Below are 27,754 nucleotides of genomic sequence, written 5' to 3' on the forward strand. Positions count from 1 at the left end.
TTCTTGCTAGCCTCAGCCACACCTCTGTTATGGACGACCGAACCCTCCTCTCCCCCAAAATCTGTCTTTGGAAGCCCAGACCCCCAGTGGGACAGTATTTGGAGGTGGGGCCTTTGGGAGGTCAGGGGTGGGGTCCTCATGATGGGGTCCTCACGATGGGACTAGCACCCTTGCAAGGAAAGAGAGCCCAGAGCTCGCCCTGCCCACTCGTAGACACAGTGAGAAGGTGGTGTCTGCAGGGGGAAGGGGCCCGACCAGATCTGCCAGCCCCCGGACCTCCACTTCCAGCATCCAGGGCTGCAGGAGAGAGATGCGCCCGGCTTGCGTGTTGTTCCAGCAGCCCACGTCGGCTGAGACGCCCCTTAAATTTCTCAGAAACAAACCCTGCTGCCTCATACCCTCCCTGTCTTAGAATCTCCTGGTGACAAAGCCGCCCACCCACCAAGCACGGGAAAGGGGGCTTCGGGTCAGTAACCGCCCGTGTGACCCACGAAGCACACCTGAGCAGAGACAGACCTTCTAGATTTCTGTTCCTGGAGCTCCTGTCTCGAGACAACGACAAACGGACCGATGTAAATATTCTGCAATGTCTAGGGGTCCACTGCAGAAGACAGAAGCGCTCAGCTCACTGCCACCTCCCAGGCACCCCCAGCAAGGGCCCACCGGGGGTGAAAATAAGGTCTCAGTCAACAGTCTGCACACCAAGGTCTTCTCGTAATCCTTTTTAATAATAATCATAGCTCGCACGGCTACAACCAGTATGAAAGCAGTAATCCCGGACTTTGTATAAATTAACAAGGCAAGAGTCAAGGAGACACATCCACACAGAAAGGCCGAGCGGAGAGACTGCCACGAAGACAACGTCTGCGAAAACACGGCCAGGCGTTCACACACACCAAGTACCACGCCAGGTGCCACGGCCGGGTGCTCATACACGCCAGGTGCCGCAGAAGCCGGGCCACAGGCTTCAGTAAGGCCGGGATGTAGGAAAGGACCAGCCCCGCACAACGGTCCTCGGGAGTCTTGGCTCAGAGGAGTGTTTTCTGCAGGCAATTCCCGTGTCCCCCGCTTCCCACACAGCGATGCAGATGGAGGAGCCGCCCCCGCAGACACGGAACACCCCGCTGTTGTTGTCCCCGGACGTCCTCCTCCGTGTGCCGCCTGCTACGCAATTCCGCGTACCTTCTGACCGCAGCACACGGGGCCGACCCCGGCCCACCGCGGACACCGGGGCTCGGGGCCCCGCGGAGTCAGGCGCAGCACCCAGACCTGGTCCGTCTGGGCGTCTTGTGGCTGCTGATGTCCACGGTCTGCGGCGGCCCCTGGGCTCTCTGCCGCAGGATCATGGGAACCACCATGTCGAACAAGGTCTCGAACAGCAGGTCCACGTTGTAGCCGGTCTTCGCACTGGTCTCAAAGCACATCTGCTCGGCCGCAGGCACGGCCTTCTCGTCCAGCATCTTGTACTTGAGGATCTTTCTGTAAAGGGCCACCGCGTCCTCCGGCTGCACCAGCTTGGGCACTTTGGGCGATCTGCCGCTGCCGGCAGTCCCGGGGCCGGGCCCGTCCTCTTCCTGGCCCTCTGCGGCCCCCTCCTCGACGAGGTCTACCTTGTTGCCCACGATGGCGAAGAGGCAGTCCGTGCTGGCCGTGTCCGTGAGGCCCAGGAACCTGTCCTCCAGCTCCAGCAGGCTCTGCCGGTGGCTCACGTCGTAGGTGAGGATGACCGCGGCCGCGCCCCGACAGTACAGGGAGCCCAGGCCATGGAACTGCTCCCGCCCTGGCCGGGAAGATGGAGAGACAGAGAGAGACCCCAGTTATGTCTCGTGCAAGGACGTGCCCCCCCAACCACAGCCCACGGCAGCCCCAGCGGGACAGTGGAAGTGGACCCAAATGCAGGTGTGTCAGAGCCAGGCCGGTGGAGACACTGTCTTGCACAAAGGAGTGAGCGGCCCAGGCCCTACGGGATCCAAGGATGGTGCCCTTCTTCCCCAGGAGGTGGCACAGCAGCCTGGTTTCCAGGCAAACCTTTGACTTTCACTGCACACATGTAATTCAGAGAAAGGGTCACGGGTTCACACCACTTGGGTTGAAAGGGATCCCTGACAAAAAAGAAATAAAGAACCTTTGGTCTGTGAGTCTTAGGAGCCTGGACAGAAGGCATGTTACCCACACACGTGGATTTATTTAAAATGTGTGTCCTTTGCCAATAAACCACCATTTTCAGCCAAATGACCAGAGAAACACAAACAATTTCTACCCCAATCCCCATTCTGATCTGGCCCTGACCTAGGCCAAGCTACCCCGCCTCCCTTCCGGGCCGGCTGGCTGCCCGCCGTGTCCAGCCCTGGGGAGAGCAGCATGCCGAGAAGGCCGGCCCGGGCCCACACCGACCGCTGACGTCCCCCCACAAAGAGCCACGCACGAAGCCACGGCTCCCACTTGTCCAGCAAAGCCCCAGGCGTCCCCCCACATGATCCAGAGGGGCAGAGGCGCGGAGAAGGTGCTTCCAGGACTGGCAGGGGCCGCGGGCAGCTGTCTCCCGAGATGCTGAGAGTGGACACGGGGGGTCAGAAAGCAAGATCCCAAGGGCCACCTGCTGACGGCGGCGTGCACCCCAGAGCCGCACGCTGCCCTCTGCACCGACAGCCAGCGGTCCTGGGACGGATCATTTCATTACAAGTTCACGGCAAACGACACTGCCCGGCAGCAGGCAGGACGTCAGCGGCGCGGCCCCCGTCCCCGGCACTTCCTGGACCCACCCCAGGAGGCGATGCTCGAGGAGTCTTTAGAAACAAACGGGAACACGGGCCGCGGCGGGCATCAGCCGAGAAGAAAAGCGTGACCGGCTTCGCCCCATCGCGCTGAGCTAGGACCCCTCCGTCAGGCACCAACCCCATCTCCAGCAGCAAGGAGGGTTTCCAAGAGGAAAAATGCTCCCAGCCCCCACCCACCCTAGCTCTCCCGAGGCAGCGGCCAGGGCAGAGGGCGGCGGCCTTCCAGCCGTCCCGGGGGCGTGTGTCCGCGTCTGCCAGGCGGTTCGCTGGGGACGCCTGGGGACAACTAAGCCCAGGCCTAGAATACTCTTCCTTTCCAGATAAAAACATCTGCTTTGCCTTTTAAAAACAAGGAAAAGTGCACAACAGTGATACGAGAAAAAGTCATAGTAACTAAGGGCGCGGGAACAGATCCCACCTGCCAGGCCGAGAGGAGCCGGGAGCCCGTCCGAGCAGCCGCCGCGGTGCCACGAGCAGCCGCCGCGGTCCCACGACCCACGGGCCGGGCGCCCCCGCGACTGAAGGGCGTACGGGAAGCCGCCTGCGCGCCGGATGCGCTGAAATTGTTTTAGAGACTGTGCAGCGTTCGGCTGCTTTCCGACGCGTGCAGCGCCCATCACGGCACGGACACAGCGAACAGAACCGGGAACTGAACCCGAACTGAATTCAAGCGGGACGCCCTGGGGCGCGCGGCATCGCGACCACAGCGAACACGGAGCGGGGTCGGGAAGACTCGGCCTCTGACCGCGGGCTGCGCCCAGTCACAGTGTTGGAACTCAAGCCTAGTGAGCTTTCTGGGGGTTTGCGGGCCTAGTGGAGTGAGGCCCTGCTGCTGCGCCCCGAACCGCTCCGGGTCTACGCGGCGGTGCGCACCAGCCCTCCCACGCAGCCGGGCCGGGTCTCCCTCCCTCCACGCACCGTGTTCCCCGGCCTGAGGCCCCACACGCCAACTCCAAAGCCAAAGCCACGGGAATTCCCGTGTTTCCCCTCCTGGGCTTCACTGAGGAACTCAACAGATTCCGGGGGCGCCAGGCTGCCCCGCGCCAGCCCTGAGAGGGTCAGGAGAAAACCAGGAGCTGCTCCGAGTTGACCAGGGCGGCTGCAGGTCCTCGGACCCTGGACCAGGTGACGGGGCCAGGCTGCCAGGGTGGGCGGGCCCAGACGTGCGGCCTGCCAGTGACCGGGGCGGGCAGGAGTCCAGGAGAGCGACCCAGCCTCCTCCACCTCCAGGAAACCACCTGGGCTCCCCCTGCGGTGGGTGGTCCACAGGGCTGCAGGTCGGGGGCCTGTGAGACTGTCCGGGACCCCTGGCTCATCTCAAAGCAAATCAAGACGAGCCCCGTTTCACTGAGGTCCTCACATGTACTCACATCCGCAGGAGGGCCTTCTTTTTGAGGCTGAATAATCTTCCATTGTGTGCCTGTGACACACTTTCCTTGCCCATTCATCTGTCCAAGGACACTGGGGGAGCTCAGAGCAGCAGGGACACATGTACTGCGAGATGGCATCTACCCTGAGGCATGGAAGAGAGCCACATCTGGAGACACAGAGACTGGCCTGGTGCTCCCCAGGGCCTAGGGGCAGGGGAGAGGGAAAGCCGGAGAGCAGAAGTGGGAGGAAAGCTCAGGCCAGGACCGGGAGAAGCTGTGGGGGCATCAGAGCGGCGGACATGCCCACGCGGCCTTCCCAGCAACCACACAAAGGGGGCTTCCCCTCCGCACATCTCAGATCCCGGGACCCTGGCCCACCTGCGAGGCAGCCTCTGCTCTCACCACCCGTGGCAGAGCCGGACTCTGGGCACAGACCATCTGCTTTCAAGTCCCCACAGTGTGATCCTGGCAAGGAACTCTGAGCCCCCCGTTCCAGTGTCCTGTGGCCAGTTTCCGCCCACCCCCCTCCCCGCCAAGGGAGGCTGTGAAAGTGTGGGACATGGGGAAGCTCCCGGCAGTGTGCGTGCTCTAGGTGGGACCCCTCCCGGACCGGAGCACAGACGCCTTCCCAGGACCCCATGTCCCGGGATCGTCATCAGGCGCTCACACACAGGCTCCGGTGGACACGTCCACTCCAAAACCTCTGGTCTTATTTTACGAGGCTGCTTCCAGAGGATGGGCTTCTCCCCAGCTCCGGGTGTGATACTGGATCTGCGGGGCTAGACCCGTGTGGCTGAAAACAGCCTGGCAGCAGGCACAGTGGGGGGAAGGGGGACAGGGACACGAGTCGGCCGCCCACAGGGACCCCAGGCAGCTACTAGACAAGGGAAATGGCTCGACTGGCTTCTCTTCTGTCCTCAGCCGTCCTCGGCCCAAGGACCACCAGCCCTCAACCCTGAGCACGGTATCACTTCTGCTTAAACGGTCTGAAATAACACACGGTGTGGGGCCGTCGGAAATCACAATGCTGGCTGCACAGTTTAAACACGGGCATGTTCTGTTCCATTATTTCTGAAACGAGAGTGACGCGGGGACCCCCGCGCCAGAGCACATGGGCCAGGATGTGACGGGGGCGTGGGCGCCCGTGTGATTTGAGAAGCTCCCTGGGGAAGGCGAGGGGCAGCCAGAGGGGACCTCCACCAGCTTGTCCGGAGCAAGTGGGAGACAAGCCGCCAGTTGTTGACGGGAGAAGCAGGAGGCTGCTGAGTCCAATGGGTCGGAGAGTAAGGTCTACCAGGAAACACAGACACAAACGGAGGGAAAAAAGGAACCTTTTTTTTTAGGCAGAGGATCACAGAGGGGCAGAGGAACAGAGAATCTCCTACAGACTCCGGGCCCAGCACGGAGCCCAATGAGATCCTCGATCCCAAGACTCCGAGAACATAAGCTGCGCCGAAATCAGGAGTCGGACGCTCCCCTGACGGAGTCCCCGAGGTGCCGGGAAGGAGGAATTCGTAAAACACCCTGCAGGGTCTGGACACCCACCGGGCAGGAGTTCACAAAAACCCCAGTGTGGCCACCTGAGAAAGGCGAAGAACTCGGGTCACAACACCAAAGGTGGGAACAGGGAGAAACAGGTGGCATGGAAACAGCCCGAAGGAGCCCCGTCTAGGCAGAGCTGTGCAGTCCCTCCCTTTGAGATCCTGTAAAAACAGAATCCCTCTTTTATGCCCTCAAGTCCCACTGTGGGACTAGACGCGCGACCTGTGAGATTACTGCAGCTCGAACATCCCGGCTGTGTTCTGGCTCGAGTCCACCGCCGCGGGCGGAATCTGCAACGTTCCCACCTGGCTGTGCTTCGGAACAGACGATGAGCACGGCTGGAGAAAGGCCTGGGGACACGGCCACCCCCAGCAAGGTTCACAGACGTGTGAAGCCCCTTCGGGCATTAAGAGAAAAGCCGCACCTGTACCCCCGGGGTGATGAAAGGCCTGGCCGTCCGGGGCCAGCACGGGGCGCAGCCGTGTGCTGTCTCCCTGTGTGCACACAGAGCAGAGGCAAGGACGCTTCCTACAAGGATCCACCATCCCCCAGGGGTCCCAGGCCACACACAGGGAGCCCCCCACCACCACACACCTGTGTGTCAGCTAACCACAGGGCGGCAGTGCCTGTCTGGACTCCAGCATTAGTGCAGATGTGACCACGAAGGCCACTGAGACCTGCAGTCAGCTGACTCTGACCAAGTAGACGGTCTTCCACGATGGGGGTGGGCCTTGTCCAATCAGTTGAAGGCCTTCAGAGCCTGGGATTTCCTGGAAAGGATTTCTGCCTCCACACCACAGCCTGAGTTATAGAGCCTCTCAGCCAGCTGCCTCACAGATCTGGAACTCAAGACTGCCACAGCAGCTCTTCCCGGTCTCCCGCCGGCCAGCATGCCCCGCAGATTTCAGGCTTGGGAGTCCTACCCTCGCCGGAGTTGACGCCTCCGGCTCCCTCCCTACCTCCCTTCCTCCTTCCTTCTTTATTTTGTATTTATTTATAAACTCATGAACTTAGACATATTATATTTATATACAAATTTTGTACTTACATAATATATAACATATCAATTATGTACAATACATATACATGTAAATACAAAAATGTTTTATGTTATATGTTATATATAATTATATGTTAAATATATATATAAATTTATGTTTCCATTTTTACAATTACATTTACTTCCACGTCCTACTGGTTCTGTGCCTCTGGGGAAGCGGGAGGATCACACCCGTTTCTCTGGAATGATCACACCCGTTCCCTCAGGAACGAGGCTGTTGAATGCCAGCGCTCCCCAGAGGGTGCGCGGTCTCGGTGGCCCGTGTCCCCTCCCGCTCTCCCAGCTCCAGACTGTCTCCAGGGAGGCCCCGATCCCCCCTGGAATGGAGAGTGCCCCTGCATGGTAGCCTGGAAGCCGTGAGCAGCTCACCTTCCGGGCAGGCGGTCCGCGGTGGCCCACAGCTGGGTCCCACCCCCAGACCCGCCGGGCCCCACAGGCAGCAGGAGGCCGTGGTCCTGGCCATGCTGGCCGCTCGCCCACAGGAAGGAGGGCAAGTCCAGGGACAGGCTTCTAGCAGCTGTACGCATCGCTGAGGACTGAGACAAGACGGTTTGCCTTGCTCCCGGGCCCGACCGGCTGTCTTCCCACATGCAGACCCCACGGGGCAGACCCTTCCCACAAAACACATGAGCCTCCCTGCCAGGGCTTCAACAGCTGAACAAGAAACACAGGAAAGCTAGGATTTCCAGATCCAAGACCCTCATGGTGTGCCCCAGCACAGGGGCCAGGATGGAACGGGGACATAAGGGGGGCATTTGCTGGGGTATAAAGTTCTCTCTTCCTTCTTTCTATCTTTCATTCTTGCTTTCTGTCCTATAAAAGGGGGCCCTGTCATCTGAAGGGGGCAGAGTGGTGGCCCCCAGATGCCCACAGGCCCTCGGCACTGAAGCAGGTGGACAGGCCCAAGAGGAAGCAGGTGTTGGGGCGCTGGGCTGTGGCAGGGTCCTTCCCACGGCCATCCACACCTGCGGGGCGACAAGCGGAGGCACAGAGGCTGACACCTGCAGAAGGAACACGAGGCGGGGCCTGGAGGGCCCCCGCTGCCAGCCCAGGGGTCTCCAGCAGCTGGGACAGACACACAGAGTAGATGTCCCCCAAAGCCCGCAGCCACCCACTCCTTCACTCCAGACCCCCCAGGATGGACAAAATAAACCCCCGCCCAGGGCTCACACTCCGCAGGGACCCCGGGCTGCAGGGCGAGGCCTGGCCGGCCACAGACGCCAGAAGCCACACATCAAACAAGACCAGGTCCACGTGCAGGGAGGGGTCAGGCTGCCCAGAGAAGCTTCTGCTTCCTCCCCTTGGCCCTCCCGCCCCCTCCACACGCAGGAGACAAGCGGGACATCTGTGGCCTGCAGTGACCCGCCGAAGGAGAAGCTGATGGGACAGCTGGGACAGCTCTGACCTCGGGTGCCCCGGCCCATGGGGACAAAGTCTGTATCATCTATGGAGCCAAGTCAGCAAATCTGCTGACTTCCTGAAAACAAGTCACCAATCCCACGGCTAAGTCCCTGTGGACAGCAGCGTCTAAAATTGCTTCACTGTTTCTTCTCAGCCTGGGGCTGCCATGGGGAGGACCTCTGCCCTCTAATCCTATGGCGCGAGAAGGAACCAACCACCCAAGGCCGGTTCGCTGTCTTTCTGGAGAAATGCAAGAGGGAAGAAGCGGTCACCACCGAAAACTAACAAGTCAGCCTCGAAGGAGGCGGGCAGCTGGCGGCGCCCCAGGGGACACTGTCCCAAGACCCAGTGTGAAAAGCACAGGTGGCCGGCACCAGGCAGGTACGGGCAGGGGGACACAGTCCCCGGGACTCGGGAGCTCCTCCCTGCCGAGCGGGCAGAGCGGAAGCAGGGCTGGGCCGACTGCCGGCCCTTCAGGCCTCCGTGTGAGTCCGCGGGGACCCATGCCCCCAGCACTGGCGCAGCACCTGCTGCTTCCGGCACCGCGCACAGCCCGGACGCGCGCAGACGCCTCTCAGGGACGGCACGCAGGCCACCCAGCAGGGCAGGCGTGGACCCCGGCCATCGGGCTCAGAGGCCCCGCTCCCCGGGCCAGCTCCCAGTCCGACTCGAGCACGGCTTAGGGGGAGACCTGGGTTCAAGAAAAGAATGCCAGTATTTCAAAATCCAGAGGAAACAGCGATGGGTGGGTTCTCTGTTACCAGAAACTGAGCAAACCCAGAACGGCCAGGTAAGTGCACAAAGAGAGAAGCGTGAGCCGTGGAGCCGACTCCCGGGGGCCGGCAGCTGCCTCCCTGCCAGGCAGCCGTGTACACGAGTCTGAAGGGGCCGGTCCCTGCTCTCAGACGGACGGGGTGCCCGGGTGTCCACAGCCCCATCCCGAGGCCAGACCCTTCCCACCGCCCGGGCAAGGCCAAGCCCCCCAGGTTCACACGTCCCTGCACAGAGGACCCCCTTGGACCCTGTGCCAGGCGAGACCCGAGCCAAGAGCCATCAGCTGGATGGTGAACCGGAGTTTGAAGAGACAAACCCTACCCCACAACACAAACGGGGCTGTTTTTCTGCCAGAAGGAAGAGCTAAAACCCAGCACCAACAGAAGAGGGTCAGTCACATTTCCAGGATAAGTTCCTACTTACAGCCCGAGTCCGATTCAGGCGCTCGTGTGTACAGTTCGTTATGTTTTGTGCTCAGCAGCCTGACGCCATTAAAAGGTCTTAAAAAAACACGGCCCGCGCCGTGGCCTGGAGGAAAGTGGCTGCTCTTGCGGCCACGGAAGGCCACGCGCTTCCACGGGACAGACATGAAATCGGGGCTGTGGGCCGCAAGGGGGGGCGGGGACCGCCGCGGGCTGGGGGCACGCGGGCCCGAGCCGAGTCCGGAGACTTCTCTCCCTGGCAGAAGAGCCCGGCCCCACGGCGACTTCCATCTCCCAGGACCACCCCCTCGGGGACAGAGAGAAGGCTGCTTCAGGAAAAAGGAACTTGTTTTCTCATTTAAACACACGCAGCGTGCTTTTACCCAAATCGGCACATGGGCCATTTCTGTTTGTTTGATGACCTGATAACTAAAACACAAAACAAAGACCGTGCTAGAAGCCAAATGAACTAAATCATGAGCTGCACAGAAATTAGTCCCTTGCCTGTGACTCAGCACCAGGCTTTCTGAAAGGACAAGTAAGGCTCCGTAGTAACTGGGGTTTCCTTCCCAAATTACTTCACTCTCCTCAGACGTGAGTGTACCAGAAATAATTCCATAATAAAACCAAACAGTTCAAATAAAGATATGATCTCTAACAATCTGACATTAAGAAAAAGAGGCAAATCCAAAGAAAAGACACTTACATAAAAGACTGAGCTTTAAAAAAACAGAAAGCTCTCCCACACCAGCATATTTGATCCGATCTCCTTTACCTCCAACAGACACACTGTTGTCCTGGGATAACTAACTTCTAGAATGAGGTTATCAGAGAAAAATTCAATTATCTGCCAAATGTTCTACTTACTAAAGCAGGAAACTAAAATCGTTTCGGACTTTTCAGGGCAAGTTTTTGCTCGTTTCGAGTCGAGACTGAACGGCAAACATTCTTTATGGCGCTTTCTCAAAACACCAACTTCTCTAGAACGGCCTCTCGCCGCATTCCCCCATTCGGTCAACAGCGCAGTTATTTCCGACAGGCCGGCTCTCCAGAACGGCGTCCTGTTCTTCTCCAGAATACAAAGTCTTCTGAGAAATCCACACAGCAGAGAACAAAGGTTTTTCTGTTAATTCTATCCCGAGGGAAGCACATTAAACATTTTCTGAACAATCCTAAGGAATCCCAGAATCTCCCAGATGTTGATGACGTCTGGCTATCTCTTGCTTCACACTGGGCGTGTGCTCATAAACCCCCCCCCCGAGAGTACCTTATCCATCGACAGACACTGTGAAACCAGGACCCCTTCTGGGGATGGCTCGGGCGGCCTGGAAGTACCTGGTAGAATTTCATCAGTTCAACAGCGCAGAAACCCTTGTAAGTCAATCATATTAAAGTATTCTGTTAGAACTCATTTTTTTTAAAGATTCGATTGTTTATTTTAGAGAAAGAGAGACAGAGAGCGACCAAGTTCATGAGCAGGGGGAGGGCAGAGGCAGAGGGAGAGGGAAAAGCAGGCTCCCCACTGGGCAAGGAGCCCGGTTACGAGGCTCAATCCCAGGACCCGGGGATCACAAGAAGCCAAAGGCAGATGATTAACCGACTGAGCCACCAAGGGGCCCCAAAGTAAATCTTTTAAATAATTACTTAGAATAGTCAAATTGTCAGAGACAGAAAACAGAGTGGCGGCCGCCAGGACTGGCAGGGGGTGGGGGCGTTGGTGTTCAGCGGTACTGAGCCTCTTCGGGGAAGGGGAGAAAGTTCCGGAGACGGCAGTGATGGTCGCACAGCAACGTGAATGTACGTACAGCCACGAAGCCCTACAGTCAGAAATGAGTCATGGGGTCGTTTCGCTATGTGTATCTTACCATGGTAGAAAGACTTTCTGTGGGCACACGGGTGGCTCAGTCCGTTGAGGGCCCTCCTTCGGCTCAGGCCACGCTTGCAGGGTCCTGAACCGACCTCCAGGTCCGCTCCCTGCTCAGCAGGAGCCTGCTTCGGGTCCCTCTCCTCCCTGCCCGGGCTGTCACTATCTCTGTCACTATCTCTGTCTCTCTCTCACAATTAAATAAAATCCTTAAAAAAGAAAAAAACTGTGTATTTAAAGAGATGCAGACAGACAGACAGAACTGCATGTGAAAAACGGCACTACTAAGAACACCAGAAAACCCGAAAGGCCAAGTCCCCGCCCGTCTTGACCCTCCCAGCTCCCTGCTGCAGCGGCTGTGAGTCCAGAGCACGTCCTGTCCCCCGGGAAGCGGACTCGGGAGGGCCGGGCAGGACCTGGATGCTTGGGCCCACCGACCTCCCTTTGGAAAGCAAGGCTGCAAAGCTGCCAGCAGCCCAGCAGCCGCAATCAGCAGCGCAGGACGAGACACGCACGAACACAGCGGACTCTGCGACTCACCACAGCCCGGCTGTGACACTTGCCCGTCGGCCTCCAGTGCCTTCTCCTGGGACTCTGAGCCTGGTCGCGTCCCGGGGAGCAGGGGGAGGCGGCGGCAGGTGGCTCAAGCTGCAAGGCCACTTGCCAGGTGTTAGAGCTTCCCTCTTGAGTGCAGGGACCCGTGGCTACACAGTAACCAACCGGAGTTAATCAGACTGGAAATTAATTAGGTTTGGAATGCGGCTTTGCAGTTGCTGAAGGAAAGGAGGGCGGCCGAGCAAACAACAGGTCCACAGGCCTCTGAAAAGGGGGAACAAAGTGTCCACGGACACGATACAATCACAGCGCAGGGCCCTGCTACTCCCAAAGCTCTGGGAAAGGCAAATCACACACTGTCCTTATCTATTCCTAAGGCAAGGTCCTGGCAGGAGAGTTCCGGTTAGGACACACTGTCGGGAAGCAGTTAAAACATCCGGCTCTCAGCCTGGCTTTTCATGCCGCAGGACAAGCAGCAGCCAGCCAGAAAAGAACTGCTTCCTCTGCCGTTGGTCATTGACACAGGTGTCCCTGGGCCTCAGTGTCCCCACCACTGTCGTCTGTCAGCACCCCCTCTCAGAACCACCACCAAGAGCTGAGATCCCACTTCATGTGCCCGGCAGGACGTCAAGCTAGACACGCGTGCACACTCGCATGCATGTGCACACACGTACACGTATGTGCCTGTGTGCACACAGGTAGTCTGTCCTCCCCCACTGGATGGGGCACATATCTGATCTGGAAGCAGAGCCCCGCCGCGCTCACGCAGCTGCTCAAGGACCCCCAAGAACAAGCGACTCCTGGCACCGACAGCGGAGAGATTAGTCTGCATAAGGAAAATGCCAGACAATAAGGGTTTTAAAAGCAATGGAGGGGGCGCCTGGGGGGCTAAGTCATTAAGCACACCTGAGATGGAGCCCTGTGTGGGGCTCCCTGCTCATCGGGAAGCCTGCTTCTCCCTCTCCCACTCCCCCTGCTTGCATTCCCTCTCTCATGATTTATATGTCAGATGAATAAATAAAAATAAAAAATAAATAAAAGCAGCAGAGAAGGGTGTCTGGGTTTCTCAATCCATTGAGTGTCTGCCTTCAGCTCGGGTCATGATGCCAGGGTCCTGGAATGGAGCCCACGTCGTGCTCCCAGCTCAGCAGGGAATCTGCTTCCTCCTCTGCCCACCTCCCCACCGCTTGTGATCGCTCTCTCTCGAATACATACAATCTTTAAAAAAAAAAAAAGCAATTGGAGGGCCTCTAAATTCCGTTAGGAAAAGAATGAGATTGGGTCGAGCATTTTTTTTAAAGATGTTGTTTATTTGTTTGACAGAGAGAACCAGAGAGAGAGAGCACAAGCGGGGGGGGGGGCAAGAGAGAGGAGGAAGCAGGCTCCCCGCTGAGCAGAGAGCCCGATGCGGGACTCGATCCCAGGACCCCGAGATCATGACCTGAAACGAAGGCAGAGGCTTAACCCACTGAGCCACCCAGGCGCTGTGGCCAAGTATTTTTTAGAGCAATGCTACTCTGAAATGTGTTAAAAGGCAATTTTCAAGAAAGGGCAAAACCATGACTCCCATAAAGATATAAAAAGCAAATACTGAGGCGCCTGGCTGGCTCAGTCAGGACAGCACACAGCTCTTGATCTCAGGGTCATGACGTTGAGCCCCACATTGGATGCAGAGTCTACTTTAAACAAACAAACAAAAAAAAGTAAATACATGTTAAAAATTTTATTTAGTTCATTGAATGAGGGAGCCAGACAGATGTCACCACTGGCTGAAAGGCGTCAAGGGGACGCGGCTGTGGAAGGACACACAGTGACAACACCGAGTGCCACGGGATATACGTCAGGCACGAGGAAATTAATGAGCACACGGGGGCAGAACCATCTTCTCCACGGGGGACAATGAGCCACCACAGCCTCAAATCCAAGCGAAGCCCCACCTCACCACGCACACCTTTCCTTCGCAGCACTAGGGGACGGGACGAGCCCTTGGCCTGCGGTCGCGTCTGCACCCGAGTGAGGTCCACAGGAGGAAAGCCTCTGCCGCGTCCCCTGCTCGTCCCCGAGCTCCGCAAGGCACCCGATACGTGGCAGGTGCACAGAGCTGACTGAGCGAGCGGGTGGGCGAAGGGGTTCACGCCTCCTGCGGTTCACTCTGGGCACGAACGGGACTGAACCAGAAGGAACTTGGAGGCGGCTGCACCAACTCCTGGAGCTCGGACAGGCACAAAATGGAGAGTCAGCACAGAGTAGGAAGATAACAAAACCCTCGCCTCGAGCCCCAAGAACAGGCACAGAGCGGTACGTGCAGAGGGCACAGACACGGCGGACCGTGCCCTTTACTCTTCTGGGGGCCTCTCTCGGCCCAGCGTGCCTCCTGTTGAGAACGAATGCTGACCGTCCCCGGACTCTGGCCAACATGCTACCAGTTTTTTAAGTTCTTTATTCCTGTTGGCTCGCCTCACTCCACAGAAACAGTGGTCGCTTGGTCTCTGACTGGAAGCTGGTACTCAGCATCCAGCAAAATACATGAAAATTAAACAACCAACCCAAACCATGCCCATCAATCAGCCTCAAAGTTATTCCTCAGCAGGTCAGAGAGAAGCCACGAGATGGGAATAAGGACCGGTGTCCCCTCCTTACAAGTGCTCAGGGACCCTGCTGGGCCTCCGGGGAAGGAAGAAAGCCCGGGTATGGGTCCTGCGAGCCACGCGCGGCCCCTCACGTCCGCGTCCTAACTGAGCTGCAGAACCAACCCTGGAAATCGGGTTCGCTACCACAGTTTGAGGACGAGGCAGCTCAAACTCAGAGACAGAAAGGACAATGTCCTGCCAGAAAACTGTCCCACTGATTCAGCTAAAAAAAAAAAAAATTCCACTGCCTCCCAGACGCAGCCATGAGCTGAAGTTGGGGCCACTGAACCATCGAGCGGCCTGAGACAACCACTTTCCACAAGATCCGCTGTCCCCCATCAGCCGTCTGCTCTGAGCAGACGCCCGCTTTGAGTGAGGACACAGCGAGTGGCAGACCGGCCGTCTCTGCGGGGACACAGACCTGGGGGTCTTTCCGGCACACAGGCTCGAGCCGATCCGGAGTGTCTGCGAACAGGCCAGGCCGAACGTGGTACCGTAAAGCACAGGGAGTGCTCGCCCTTCCCCAGGACTCGGACACGGAGACCTGGACGGCCCCCAAACCAGGCCCACGAGCTCACGGCAGCGGGTGGTGGGTCCCACGGGCCCTTCTTGAACCAAGTTACCCAGGAACGGCGCAGCCGAGTCCACGGGTGAGAGATCTGGGACCCCCGTCTGAAGGGCAAGTCCAGCGCTGTGCTGACCCCCAGCGCCGCACGAGAACACAACCTCAGGCACGGGGCATTCCGGCAGCTCGACATGGCAGAGGAGCGGATGACACGGAAGCTGTTACTTAAGAGGCAGGTGGCCCCGAGGTTGGGAGCAGCTGTAACTTAGCACCACAGGGTGCCGGCACTAGACGGGGGCACGGCGGTACCCATCGCCCCATCGTGCACGCGCGCAGAGACTCCGTGCTGCTCGGAGCACGTCCCGGGCTCACTCTCCCTCACACTAAAGGTCACCTCTGTGAAGGACACACACGCTGGGGGACCATGTGCGGAAAGCCCCGGGCAGTCAGCCCAGCTCAGCCACTTCCGGGCTCAGGAAACCCGGCACGGATGTGACCTTGTCACCTCCCGGGGTCCTGGGGTGATCCAGGAGCCAACACACACACAGAGCCAGGAACAGCCCCGGTGTATACAGTAGGCGCTAGGTAAGCAGCAGCTGCCATTTGGCCAAATCTGGGACGGAGCCTCACCCCGGGGGCCGCTGAGACGGGGTCTCTGAACGACGGCGCGGTAGCTGAGCCGCCAGCACAAACCGCCGCACGCGCGAGCCCCTCTGCACCGCCGCACGGACTCAAACGCACGGAAGCGCTTTGGGTGCGACGGGAACGAAGAGGCTTCCTCCGTCAGCTGTGACCCTCGTGTACCCCCCGTCCCCCCGACGCCTGCGAAGCCTCCTAATAATGAAATGAGACCTTTCAAAGGAGAAGTAGGAAAACAGATTGGCAGAATACAAAATCCGAACAGGAGGGAAACTTTTTTTTTTTTAACTGTCAATTTTTTTCAACGTTGTTTTTTTTTTTTTTTTTAATTTCTTTTCAGTGTACCAGAATTCATTGTTTATGCCCCACACTGAACGCTCCATGCAATCCGTGCCCTCCATAATACCCACCACCGGGCTCACCCACCTCCCACCCCCACCCTCCAAAACCCTCAGATTATTTTTCAGAGTCCACAGTCTCTCAGGGTTTTTCTCCCCCTCCGTTCCCCCAACTCCCTTCTCACAACTTTAGTTAGAACAATGCATCCCAGGGCACCTGGGGACCTCCGACGGTGAGGTATCTGCCTTCAGCTCAGGTCATGATCCCAGAGTCCTGGGATCGAGCTCCACATTGGGTTCCCAGCTCAATGGGGAACCTGCTTCTCCTCCTGCTCCCCCTGTTTGTGTCCCCTCCCTCTCTGTTAAATAAATAAGATCTTTTTAAAATACTAAATAAATAACTACTCCTCTCTTTAAAAAAAAAAAAAAATCCTGCATTCTTGGGGCGCCTGGCTGGCTCAGCGGTTAAAGGTCTGCCTTCAGCTCAGGTCATGACCTCAGGGTTCTGGGATCGAGCCCCACGTCGGGCTCCCTGCTCAGCGCAGACCCTGCTTCTCCCTTTCCCTCTGCTGCTCCCCTTGCTCCTGCCCCCCCTCAGGTAAATAAAATCTTCTTAAAAAGTGCACGTCTAATTTTCAGAAATAAAGGGAAAAACAAACGTACAGCAACTTTCCCACATATTCCATGTTCCCCCACAAACAGTCTGCGAGCGCGTCTGGAGAGAAAGGCCATCACAGGGACGGACGGAGAAAGAAGCTCTCCGAGAACCTGTGAGGCAGACGCCCCCAGCCCAGCTGCGGCACGACGCCCACACGCTGAGCGCTCAGGGCTCCAGAGCGAGGTGGAGGGTCCCCGGGGCCGCACGGAAACGCAGGAACGCCCAGCCCCCTTCCGGGTGTTCGCGATGTTGGTGAAACGCAGCCACCAGGGCTGACCACCGAAGAAGGGGACGACGACTTCTCCCTCTAACAAAGGACACGCACGACAGAAGTCCTGAGAGGGGGAAGGAGAACGTCCACGGCCTGACTCGGCACAGAAGGGCCGACGGGCCCCAGCCCCAGCCTCCCTTCCCGAGGGTCACTCCCGCCCGAACAGTTTTACAAATAAACACAGGAGCAGCTACAAAAGAAAAGATCTTTTGTTTCTCTACCAAAAAAAAAGAAAAGAAAAGAAAAACAGCACTTCCCAAACAATGCTCCAGTCAAGGGACGGCTCTCCCACGGCCACGGGACTGGCCTTGACCCCAGACCCTGCAGCCGGGACGGACGCCCCATTGGGCTGAGCGCTCCAGGCTCTCGGCTGCCTCCCCGGCCGGTCGCCCTCCCACTGGGGACGCCGTGGGGACAGTTCACACGTCCTCTAGGTCCACTGAGCGAGACAAGCACGGGGCGCTGAGTGAGCACGGGGGCGGGAGGGGGCTGAGGAGGAAGACGAGACCCCCGAGCCCAGCCACCTTGGGAACGACAATCCGGCTGCCAGCTCCTCCCGCCCCGGCCCTGGAGGCCACAGGCTGTAGAAGCCGACCCCCACCGTCTGTGGTCCTAGAGCTGTCCCAGCTCGGTCACGGCCAGGCCCTCACCGAGCTGGCCGTCGGGCAGGTGCAGGCGGGGTCTGTCCCTTCCGAGCATCTTAGCCTCGCTGTGCCGTGCTGCTCCCAGGGCGGCGGGGACCTGCAGGCGCTCCGCACGGGAGGGGGTCGGCCGTGCCCGCGGAGGGTCCCAGCACGGGAAGGACAGCGTTAGGTCTGTGTCCCGCCTGGCCTCCGATCCTGGCCCGATCCTGCCCTGCTCCCAGCACAGCAAAGCACCATCGCCTCCGGGCGGGGCTTCCCGCAGAGGGGAAACGCCGGAATCCCAGCCACGCGAAGCCGCGGCGAGGTCCGGAGCTTGGCGGGCGCCCCGGGAGCCGGGACGGAGCTCTGCCGCTTGCAGGGTCCGGGCCTCGGGCTCGGCCGGCTGCACGTCAGCCACCTGGCGAGCGTCCCCCAGGCGGCTTCTCCGCTCCAGCACCCCCCTGACCTCCCCGTGGACTGAAAGAGCGGAGGCCTGAGACCACACTCCCGGACGGGACACCGAAAGGCAGCACGGAGCAGGGAGGAGCGGGACAGAGTCCCCCACTCTGACGTCAGCCCCTGTTCTGCCACCAGCTGGCCGTGGGACGTGGGACACGAACTTCCGGAGCCCACCTCTTCATCACAGAGAGGGAGAAGCTGAGAAGGCGGGCGGTCGCGGGAATCGCACCAGCCTCTACCTCGTCCGCCCGTGCCCCGTTACACGGACGGACCGTGAGCGACACCTGCCCGGCGAGGACGGAAGACCCTGAGCGGCTCCACCGCTGAATCACGGTGCCTGCGAGGGCCAGGCTGGTCTCACGTTTGCTGCCAGCAAGCCCACACAGGTCAGAGCCAAGCTCCTCTGTGCCCACGGCCCCAAGGCGTGGTAGGGGAAGAGGAAGAGGAGGCGTGGTAGGGGCTGAGCAGTTTCAGAAGTGGGAGCCGAGCACAGCCTTGCCCATCCACATCCTCCAGGTCCACAGGACAAATCCACCTGCGGGGGTGAGGTGCCCTGGGGGAGACACAAGCTCGGCATAGCGTCTGTTGAGACACAAATTCTAGAAAATGCACGCATGGTGGTTTCCTCACTCAGAGCGGAGCGGGAAGGGAGCGCTCCAGAAAGGGCTGGATTTTGCATGCTGGCTGGAAATAACTGATCACGGGAAACCAAGGGATTCGTGGCCACAGCAGCTCTCACCGCGCTCTGCAAGTGACCTTGTTTCTAAAAAAAAGAAAGCTGCAGAGACCAAAACGGACCGTGAAACGTGTGTTTCGTGGACCAGAAAAGAAATCAAGACCAAAACTTTACAATTCTCAGGTCTGCTACTGCAAGGGACCACTCTGCAAACGCCTGCCTGCTTCCCGACATACGCACGCTACCCCGTGTGTGACACACGTTACACGTTACACGCACGTTACCCCCACACAGAAATGAACAAACTCGGGCGCCTGGGGGGCTCAGTGGGTTAAAGCCTCTGCCTTCGGCTCAGGTCATGATCTCAGGGTCCTGGGATGACGTTTGGCGTCCGACTCTCTGCTCGGCGGGAGCCTGCTTTCCCTTCCTCTCTCTCTGCTGCCTCTCTGCCTACTTGTGATCTCTGTCAAATAAGTAAATTAAAAATCTAAAAAAAAAAAAAAAAAATGAACAAACCCGCCCTCAGATTTTCCCACACGTGCTTGTGTTGAATCCGCCAAGAAAAACAAGCAGCAGCCTGTTTTCCTCACAAAGGGGGCTGGGTCCTAATTACCTGCGTAATAAACTCTCCAAGTCCGTCCGTGAAAACGAGGTCTCTGAAACGCTGCACGACAATGAAGGCGAGCGCAGAAACTCACCTCGTCACCAACGGTGTTGGCACAACTGCTGCCAAACGTCCCCGACCCTAAAACCCAGACCGCCTACTCGTGGGTCACTCACCTGAGAGATGAAAATTGGTATTTACGCGAAAACCTCTATGTGAGTATTTACAGTGGCTTTGTCCATCATCACCAAACTGAAAGCCATCCGAGTGTGCTCCAGCTGGGGGACGGACAGGCATGAGCGCCACGGCACAGAGGAATTCAAACGCCTGATGCAAAAGAAGCCGGACTCCAGACGCCCCGTACTCCGGGTCTAGAGAAGGCCAGACTCTAGGGACAGAGACTCGTCGGTACCATCTGGGGCCGGCGGTGAGCCAAGGAGACTCCAGGGACACAAGATTGTGGTCTACAGTAGAAATGGTTTGTATCTTGGGGCACCTGGGTGGCTCAGTGGGTTAAGCCGCCACCTTCGGCTCAGGTCATGATCTCAGGGTCCTGGGATCGAGTCCCGCATCGGGCTCTCTGCTCAGCAGGGAGCCTGCTTCCCTCTCTCTCTTTCTGCCTGCCTCTCTGCCTACTTGTGATTTCTCTCTGTCAAATAAATAAATAAAATCTTTAAAAAAAAAAAAAAAGAAATGGTTTGTATCTTGATTGCGGTCACACAACTCTAGGGATGTGTCAACTCTCCTAACTATACACTAAAAAAAAGTGAATTTTACTGCATAGAGGCAAACATTCAATAAACCTTAGATATAAAACACAACCTAGACAATTCTACCAAAAAACAAAAACTATTACCTACGGAAAACTTGTTGCCAATTTCTAAACAAAGCTTTTAAAATCCATATAAAAAAAAAAAAAACCTCCCCAATTTGCCTAAATAGCACATTAAGCACAAAATAGCATTCTTATGTGTAATTTCTTTTTAAGATTTTATATATTTAAATGAGAGACAGAGCAACAGTGAGAGAAGGAACACAAGCAGGGGGAGTGGGAGAGAGAGAAGCAGGCTCCCCGCTGAGCAGAGATCCCGATGCGGGGCTCGATCCCAGGACCCTGGGATCATGACCTGAGCCGAAGGCAGAGACTTAACTCACTGAGCCACCCAGGCACCCCACAACTATGTGTAATTTAAGGAACAGAAGAAAACCGAGTCCACCCTGGCGGCACATGGGACAGGAGCCTGTCTCTCCAGAGTCACGTGCGGGGACGGGTGGCGGCCGAGAACTCGACAGCCGTGTTCTTCTCCTTTGCTCTCAGTCCTTGAAAAAGATGCCTCCTTTCTGACCACCGTGGGGTCGGATGTGACACCACTGTCCCTTTGATTCCACCTCTCCTCCAGCTGCTTTCGAGACTTCCTCCTTGTCTTTTGTTTTCAGGATTTTGTTACGTTGTGCTTGGCAAGGATCTCTTTCCGTTTATACTGTTTGGGCTCTCTTGGCTTCTAGAACCTGCCAGTTTCTGTCTCTGCCGACTTTGGGAAGCTCCCGGCCGTTACTTCTTCTGGGACTCTGCGAGCCGCACCCTTTCTCCTGTCCTTCCAGAACTGGGAGGGCGCGGTGTCCATCTCCTGCCCCACCGGCCGCCCGGCTCCAGTCACTTCCCTCTGCACTCTCCGTGCTCCGGGTTCCGTGTTTGCAGCTGTCTGCCCACGCCGTTGCTTCCTTTCTCCCCTCCTCCTGGCTAGGGAGTGCTCCCCGAGCCTTCTGGTTTTGTTACAGCACTTTTTTCATTCAGAGATTTCCATGTAGGTCTTCTTTAAATTTGATTTTGCTGAGACCCTCTATTTTTTTCATTTGTTTAGGGGTTTGTGATTGTTCACGGAAGCAGGCTCTGGATGGCTTTCAGGCCCTTGGGGTAACATGACCACCTCTGTCAGCTCTGGGCTGGCCTCTTGTGATTGTCCTTTTTGACTCGGTTGGAGATCTCCCTCGTTCTTATATGATGAGTTTTTTGTTTTATTAAAACCTGGACATTTCCACCCTGTGCTATGAGACACTGGATCTTCCTTAAATCTTCCCTTTGAGCTGGTTCTTTTGTCCCAGTAGGGCCCAGGGGGCTGGGGCACATGCTTTCCCTTCCCTGACAGGTGAAGGCGGAAGCCAGACTCCGGGGGCAGCCTCCACGGGCACTGCCCAGGGGGAGGGCTCGTCACTCCTGGCAGGAATGAGAGTCCCCACTCCTATGAGATCTTGATGGTACGGATGGGGGTGCCCCAGCCTTTTCTGAGTGTTTGGCTGGACTACTGACTTGTGATCTAAAAGGTTCGTTGGGGGGCGCTGGGGTGGCCCAGTCGGCTGAGTGTCGGACTCCGGATTTCCACTCAGATCCTGATCTCAGGGTCCTGGGATCCGCCCTACACCAGCACAGTGGGGAATCTGCTTGAGATCCGTTCCCTCTGCCCCTCCCTCTGCTCACACAGTGCACACACTCTCTCTCTAACAATAAATCTTTTTGAAAATAATAAAAATAAGTAAATAAATGCACACATACACATATAAGAGATTGTTTACTTGGCTACCTCTTTCCTGATCCTTTGGTGAATGAATGGGCTTTCAATTTTGTCTTGTCTGTTCCCTTAGGCATTTCTGGGTTGTTGGTTTCTTCAGCTCCAACTCTGGGGAAAATGAGGCAAAAAGAAAACCCAGGGAGCCCACCACTGTGTCACTCTGTGGATCTGGAAATCCCACCAGCCTGCCTTCACTCCACCTTTGAAATGAACGCTGGAATCTTCCTAGGCCAGTGGGCACTTGACAGCAGGACCAGGAAAATCTGTCGTCCCGGTGATGAAGCCATTCCCATAAGAAGAAACAGCCGTGGGGCACCCAGGGGGACTCAGTCGCTGAAGCATCTGCCTCCAGCTCAGGTCATGACCCCAGGGTCCTGCGATCCAGCCCCACTTCGGGCTCTCTGCTCACTGTCTCTCTCTCAAATAAATAAATATTTTAAAAATATACAAATAAAAAAGAATGAACCGCCGTTTAAGCTCATCTGTATGTACACATGCGGACAGCTGTATGTACACATTTTTGTACAGAAAGGGAATTTATGTGAGTCACAGCAAAGCAAGAGGCAAGTCCGAGATGAAATCCGAAAGCCCAGACCATCCTCCAGACACAGTACATGGGGTTCACGCATGAGTTAACCAGTATGGTTGACCTCAATTAGTTAAATTCTCCCGAATCAGCACCACACGAGGGAGCCTAAAATACCTCTTCCCGCCTCCAGAGTCCTCGGAGCCCCTCCAGGAGGCCTCCGGGCCGACCCCCAGCCCCCACACTCTTCACAGGCGTCCTTTGTCCACGGAGATCTCGCAGGATAATGGCGCCTTGTCTGCCCCGCTGAACCCAGAACCCTGGCTTTCCTTCCACCTGTCTTAACACCCGCATTCATATTCCGGCCACCGTTTCCGATCAGGAGAGCAGAGGAATTCTGCAAACGTGGCCCTGCACCCAGAGGGTGCGCCCTTGAAGCCTGCGGTAACGGGACAGATGGGGACCCGCCGCCAAAGACACGGGCTCACCCACCACGCCGGCTCTGCAGCCTCGGCGTCCAGATCTCAGAGGTAAACTGCGATGTTTTTCCAAGAACTTTTTTTAGTGGGGGCTCAGATGATCTTAAGTCCAAGCTCAACCCTCACCCCAGTCCAGATCAGAGGGACCACACAACCCCCCCCCAACTGACCAGGGTTCCCCAAGGACTGAACGCCGGTCTACAAGTGCATCAGCCTGGCTATGGGCTCACCTGTGCCGACCAGCTCAGTCTGCTGACCTCCGGAAGGGATGTCCTCTGCCACATGCTCTCCCGACACACAAACACCAACCGCTGGGCTCTGCGCCACCAGGTTCGGGCCTCCAGAGCCAATCGGCAGCCGCACGAACGTCATCAGAGTCAAGGGAGATCCGCGTCCTCCGACCTCAGGTCCGGCTTGCACAAGCTGTCCACCCGCTTTGGCACCACGCTCTCGGGGCTCCCGGGACCACACAGTCCTCACAGGCCAGGCCAAAGGGTCAGTGATCAGCAACCGTGGGGTCCCCGTCAAAGAGAGCTACTCTCCAGCTCATCACAACACCAACCGTTCCCTGTCGCTCCCTGGATCCGGGAGCAGCTGCCTCCAGGGGGATCTGGGGGCGGAGGCGTCTACACACCATGGAAGGGGGATGATGGGAGCTCCCAGTCCGCACAGATGGGCCGTCTCCTCTGGTTTCTTCGGCGGTGGGTGTGCCTCCCCATCCTTCCGACGCTCACAGGACAGAGGCCCTCGGCTCTGCCACAGGGCCCAAGACCTCTCAGCTAACTTCACGGGCACCACCACGTCATACGCAGACCTGTGGCATCTTCTCCTGGGTTGCACCAAAGTTATCTGAGAGAAAGACCTTAAACCAACTATCACCTCTGAGATGCAAGGATGGTTTGACCTCCTCAAATCAACGTGACATATCCCATGAACAGAGCGAAAGAAAAGAATCATCATCGTCCCCGTAGATGTGGCAAAAGCATGGGACAAAACTCAACACCATTTGTGATAAAAATCATTAGCAAATGAGGGATGGAAAGAACACATCTCAACATGCCGTCGTTACAATAGCCACTCTGAATCTCCCCTCTCTGACCTCTCCGCTTACTGCAGAATTACTTACGGGGGACCCGCTCAAGCTTCTCTTGTCCTTCTGTGACAAGCCTCTCTTGTCCTACTGTGCAGCCGTGGTCTAAGCACCCAGAGCTAGGAGATGGTTGTTTCTTCCTCAAACACCAACAGAGCCCTTCCTTCCAGGTACTACAGTTCAAGCACCAGGCCAAGTTCAGCCCACCGACTGCTGGCAGCGCTTCGGGTGGCGGCTGCAACCGCCCCATCTCATGGAGGAGAAAAATGACATGCGGATACACAACACGCACAGGATCGCACACGCGGCCAGTGGCTGCGGCCGGCAGAAGGGCACACGCCACCCCCACGGGCACCCCGCAGACACATCCAAAACCCTGGAGCCTCTAAGAGGTTATGCTATGGGGCAAGGGAGACTAATGTCGCAGACAAATTGAAGTTGTTCACCAGCTGCCCTTCAAGAGAACAGGGGAACCCAGTGGAATCACGGGGTCCTCTAACTGTGGGGGAGGGGGCTTGACAAGCTGGGGTCCGAGAGACACGATGACAGACACCACGGCTTTGGGGATGGAGGATGAAGAAGCCATGGGATACGAGCAGGGAGCTGGAGAAGACGCCAAAACAGACCCCCCCCCCAGACCCTCCAGAACGGAGCGCAGACGGCGGACACCTCAGTTTCAGCCCGGTCAGACCCATTTAGGACTTCCGACCTGCGCTTGTGGAGCCACTAAGTTTGCTACTGAAACAGATTTTCGTCCTGGGAGCGGGGACTGCTGTGGCAACGCTGGACGTGGCTTGGGAACCGGGCAACAAAGAGGTGGGAAGCACATGAGACGCGTGATGGAAAGAGCCTGCCTGGCCGTGCGCAGACCGTCAGAAGGACGGACTCTAACAGCCCCGCTAGCGAGGGAGAGAAACCCGTATTGTCTTGAGAGGATGCCAACGCGGCACGGAGACTTCAGGTAGAAACACGGGCGTTAGGGTGCTGCCAGCGTGAGCTCAGATGGAAACAGGGAACGTGTTTCCGGAGGGTGGAGGAAAGGGGACTGAGTGGTCCAAACCGGTCCTCGCGGGAGGGATCCTGGGGAAGCAACACTGAGCCTCACCCGCCCCCAGAGGCTGCAGCCTGAGGGAGGAGGAAAGGAGGCGGTGTCGAGCCTGCAGGGCTCCGGGGATGGAGCTTCTCTGGATGATCCGGTGTGAAATGACGCCACTGCTTTCCTTGCTGCCTCTCCCTGCTCCCCCGAGTCGAAAACCCACGAAGCTGCCGCCCCAGGCGTGGAGGAGGGGCTGGGCTGACTTCACCGAATGATGGGCACCATCTATCCAGACTGTTTGGCCCAGACAGCGGTGGCGGATTCCACTGGGGCCCCATCTCGTCTCCGGGCAACCGTCTTTGGCTTACAGAACGTATCAAACCTTCAGGGTGGATGTCCCACACCTGTCTGCCCCGCGAGGCGAAGGTCAGAGCACGGCACCATGAGCTGAACACACGGCACCTGGACAGACCAAAGTCTGAACCCCTGAGCTTCTGCCAACCTCCACGGCCCCATCCCGGATGTGGACGTGACCTTGCCCGCCTTGGAAGGCCTCTTGTGTCCCTGAATCAGGTATCTATTAACCAGCCCAGCAAACCTCCCGTCCCCGCTCCAGCTTCCGGCAGGACGAGTCTCTCCAGCCCTCCTCTCACCTCTGCTACTGAACAGTCTGCCGCCGCGCACACCTTCCCAGGGCCCCTCACCCACCTCCCACGACCAGGGCCAGCACTAAAACCACCCTCCCGTGGGTCCTTACCCTCCACCTTGGTTGTGAAAAGTCAAATAAACACAGCTTGAGACGCAGCGTCTGTGGGATGGGAAGGATGTTCAAGAGGAAGACAGAAAGAGCCCACCCACAGTGGCGGGGGTGCCAGGCACGGAGATGGCCTGGGTCAGCACCAACGCCAAGCCTCGGTCACCCTGGGTGTGTGCACACAGGTCAGCCGTGTGGGGGCCGGGCCTGGCCACCCCCGCTGCCCCAGGAGCCTGACCCGGCGCACACTAAGGGTTTCAGGAACAAGAACGCAGGAGCCAGGAAATGAGTCGCCAGCACAGCATCTGCTGTATTACAAAATCCTCTGGGGATCAGGGTCCCCGCTGCGTCACGTCCTGGTCACTGAAGAAAGTGGCCAGCCAAAATCACTTTGCTAGTTCACACTCTTGACGCCAGAGGGCCTGCTCGGCACCAGAGGTCGGTTCCCATTCCAGAAACCCCAGCTCCCACGGCAGACGCCACAGGGCTGCTCAGCTGGGGACCCTGACGCCTATCCTGATCGTCCCCTTGTAAACCAGGGACGGCGACGAAGGCCAGCCGGCCAGCTAAAGGACTGACAGGGCCAGTCTCGCACAAAACAGGCAGCCGAGTCACTTCAACATGAAGTGACTTCTGGAGCTTACGGTCCATCCCTGCCAAACGCTTAGCGCTACAAAGTCAGCTTCAGGGAAGCATCTGGGAACGCGTCTGCGCAGCCTGGAGAGGAGAGCAGGGATGGGTACACCAGGGATGGGAGACGCTGTCTTCACAGCGTGACTGCAGATCATTTAGTCAGCCATCAACCACCGCACTAAAAGGGGCCGCACGAAAGGAAGCAGGACAGAGCAAGGCAGATGGACATCCTCGAACTCCATCAACTGCACTATAAACCGGGAGCTAGTTCTAATTTTCTCTACCCAGCAGAGCGGATGCCCAGGCTGGCAATCGAAACTTTCTAGACGGGACCTTCGGTATTTGCGTCACTTCTGAAAGTGCTGGGCCTGTGGAAGCCCAGCGATTCAGCGCCTTTATTTACCTCAAACACCTTCTCCCTTGCCCTGAGGAAGGAGGAAAACCCTCGGATAGGACTGTCCTTAACAGTGCACTTTTGCAGAGTGAACAAACCGAAAGCCTGAATCAAGACCCTATGATGTGTTCTTTTGGAAAAATCACAAAAACTACATGTACTAAAAATAATTCATCGCTATTTTAAAAAATGCTTCCGCAGAAAACCGCATCAGAGCCCCGGGAGACAGGAGCCGAGATCAGGCAGGTGGCAAGTGAAGGGGGAAACGCAGATGTGGTCCGCCTGAGCCGGAGGTCTGCGCTCGGCTTCCGGGTCTCCTAACCAAACCCTGAAAGCCTGTCTGGAAGGCTCTGAGGCTCAACTTCCTCTTTCGTGAAGAAGGAGTCATTACACTAGCCGTGCTCAGCCCTCCAGGTGGCTGGGGGTAACAAATGAGATCCCGTCCATGAACACGGGGCTCCCATCAGCAGGATGGTGGGGCTCCAGAGCCCAGCCGCCGCGGGGTACACAGACACCAGGAGATTCTCTCTTTGGAGTGTCACCTGTCAGGTCCCTAAGACCCACAGAGAGGCTGAAGTTTCCCACCCAGCAAAGAACAAGAAGCAGGGACAGAGAGGGGCCTAGGATGGTCTCCCACTGTGCCCAGGGACCTGATCCGATCCGGAGATGGGGTCACACGCAGTGCGAAGGCAGGACCCTGTGCACGGGGCCCCAGCCCTGGGGGAAGTCCTGCCCTGGCCTGGGACAGCCCGGCCCCGGGGGAAGCTTATCTCCCGCCGCGGGGCCCCAGGACGACGGGCCGCCGAGCGGTGTCCGCCCTCACCTGCGGTGTCCCAGATGGAGATGTTGTAGGAGCGCCACTGCTTTAGGTAGAAAGCACCGCCCACCGTGCTGACCGTGTCCGGGAAGCGCCGCTCCATGTACCTATGCAGCAGCGACGTCTTGCCCACGTTCATGTCCCCCAGAAGCACGATCTTCCCATCGGGCTTCCTCATCCTCCCGCAGGAAGTCCCCCTCCTGCTCCCCGCGCGGGTCCGGCCGGTGCGC

The 27,754-nt window shown here is 57.7% G+C and overlaps 1 protein-coding gene and 1 long non-coding RNA gene across 5 annotated transcripts; both read right to left on the minus strand.

Moving 5' to 3' along the window:
* Positions 1-709: 709 nt before the first annotated feature.
* Positions 710-27,754, minus strand: RAB20 (RAB20, member RAS oncogene family). Of its 4 annotated transcripts, none has more exons than XM_044250096.1 (4): positions 11,212-11,257; positions 10,614-10,717; positions 10,214-10,431; positions 710-1,780 (listed from the first exon to the last, which is right to left on the minus strand). In XM_044250096.1, exons 1-4 carry the CDS (start codon positions 11,212-11,214, stop codon positions 1,251-1,253), a joined length of 855 nt encoding a protein of 284 aa, XP_044106031.1. In that variant the 5' UTR covers positions 11,215-11,257; the 3' UTR covers positions 710-1,250. The 4 variants fall into 4 exon arrangements, with proteins under 4 accessions (XP_044106031.1, XP_044106030.1, XP_044106033.1 ...); XM_044250095.1 differs by having other exon boundaries at positions 10,214-10,434; XM_044250098.1 differs by lacking the exons at positions 10,214-10,431; positions 10,614-10,717; positions 11,212-11,257 and adding an exon at positions 27,531-27,754.
* On the minus strand, positions 20,402-22,203 carry LOC122907244. The gene is made up of 3 exons (XR_006384707.1): positions 21,996-22,203; positions 21,808-21,903; positions 20,402-21,642 (listed from the first exon to the last, which is right to left on the minus strand). It is a non-coding gene; the product is annotated as an uncharacterized LOC122907244 (long non-coding RNA).

The sequence above is a fragment of the Neovison vison genome, chromosome 5 (assembly GCF_020171115.1).
Source record: "Neovison vison isolate M4711 chromosome 5, ASM_NN_V1, whole genome shotgun sequence".
Classification (NCBI taxonomy): domain Eukaryota; kingdom Metazoa; phylum Chordata; class Mammalia; order Carnivora; family Mustelidae; genus Neogale; species Neogale vison.

Bases quoted from the DNA above. Each gene is read 5' to 3' on its own strand.
- RAB20 (XM_044250095.1), bottom strand. The intron at 10,435-10,613 runs GTACTCTCGGGG...TGGATTTCTCAG, and splicing joins AGTGTCTGTCGATGGATAAG to AAGACTTTGTATTCTGGAGA. The intron at 1,781-10,213 runs GTAAGTAGAACA...CTTCCCGGCCAG, and splicing joins GATTTTAGTTTCCTGCTTTA to GGCGGGAGCAGTTCCATGGC.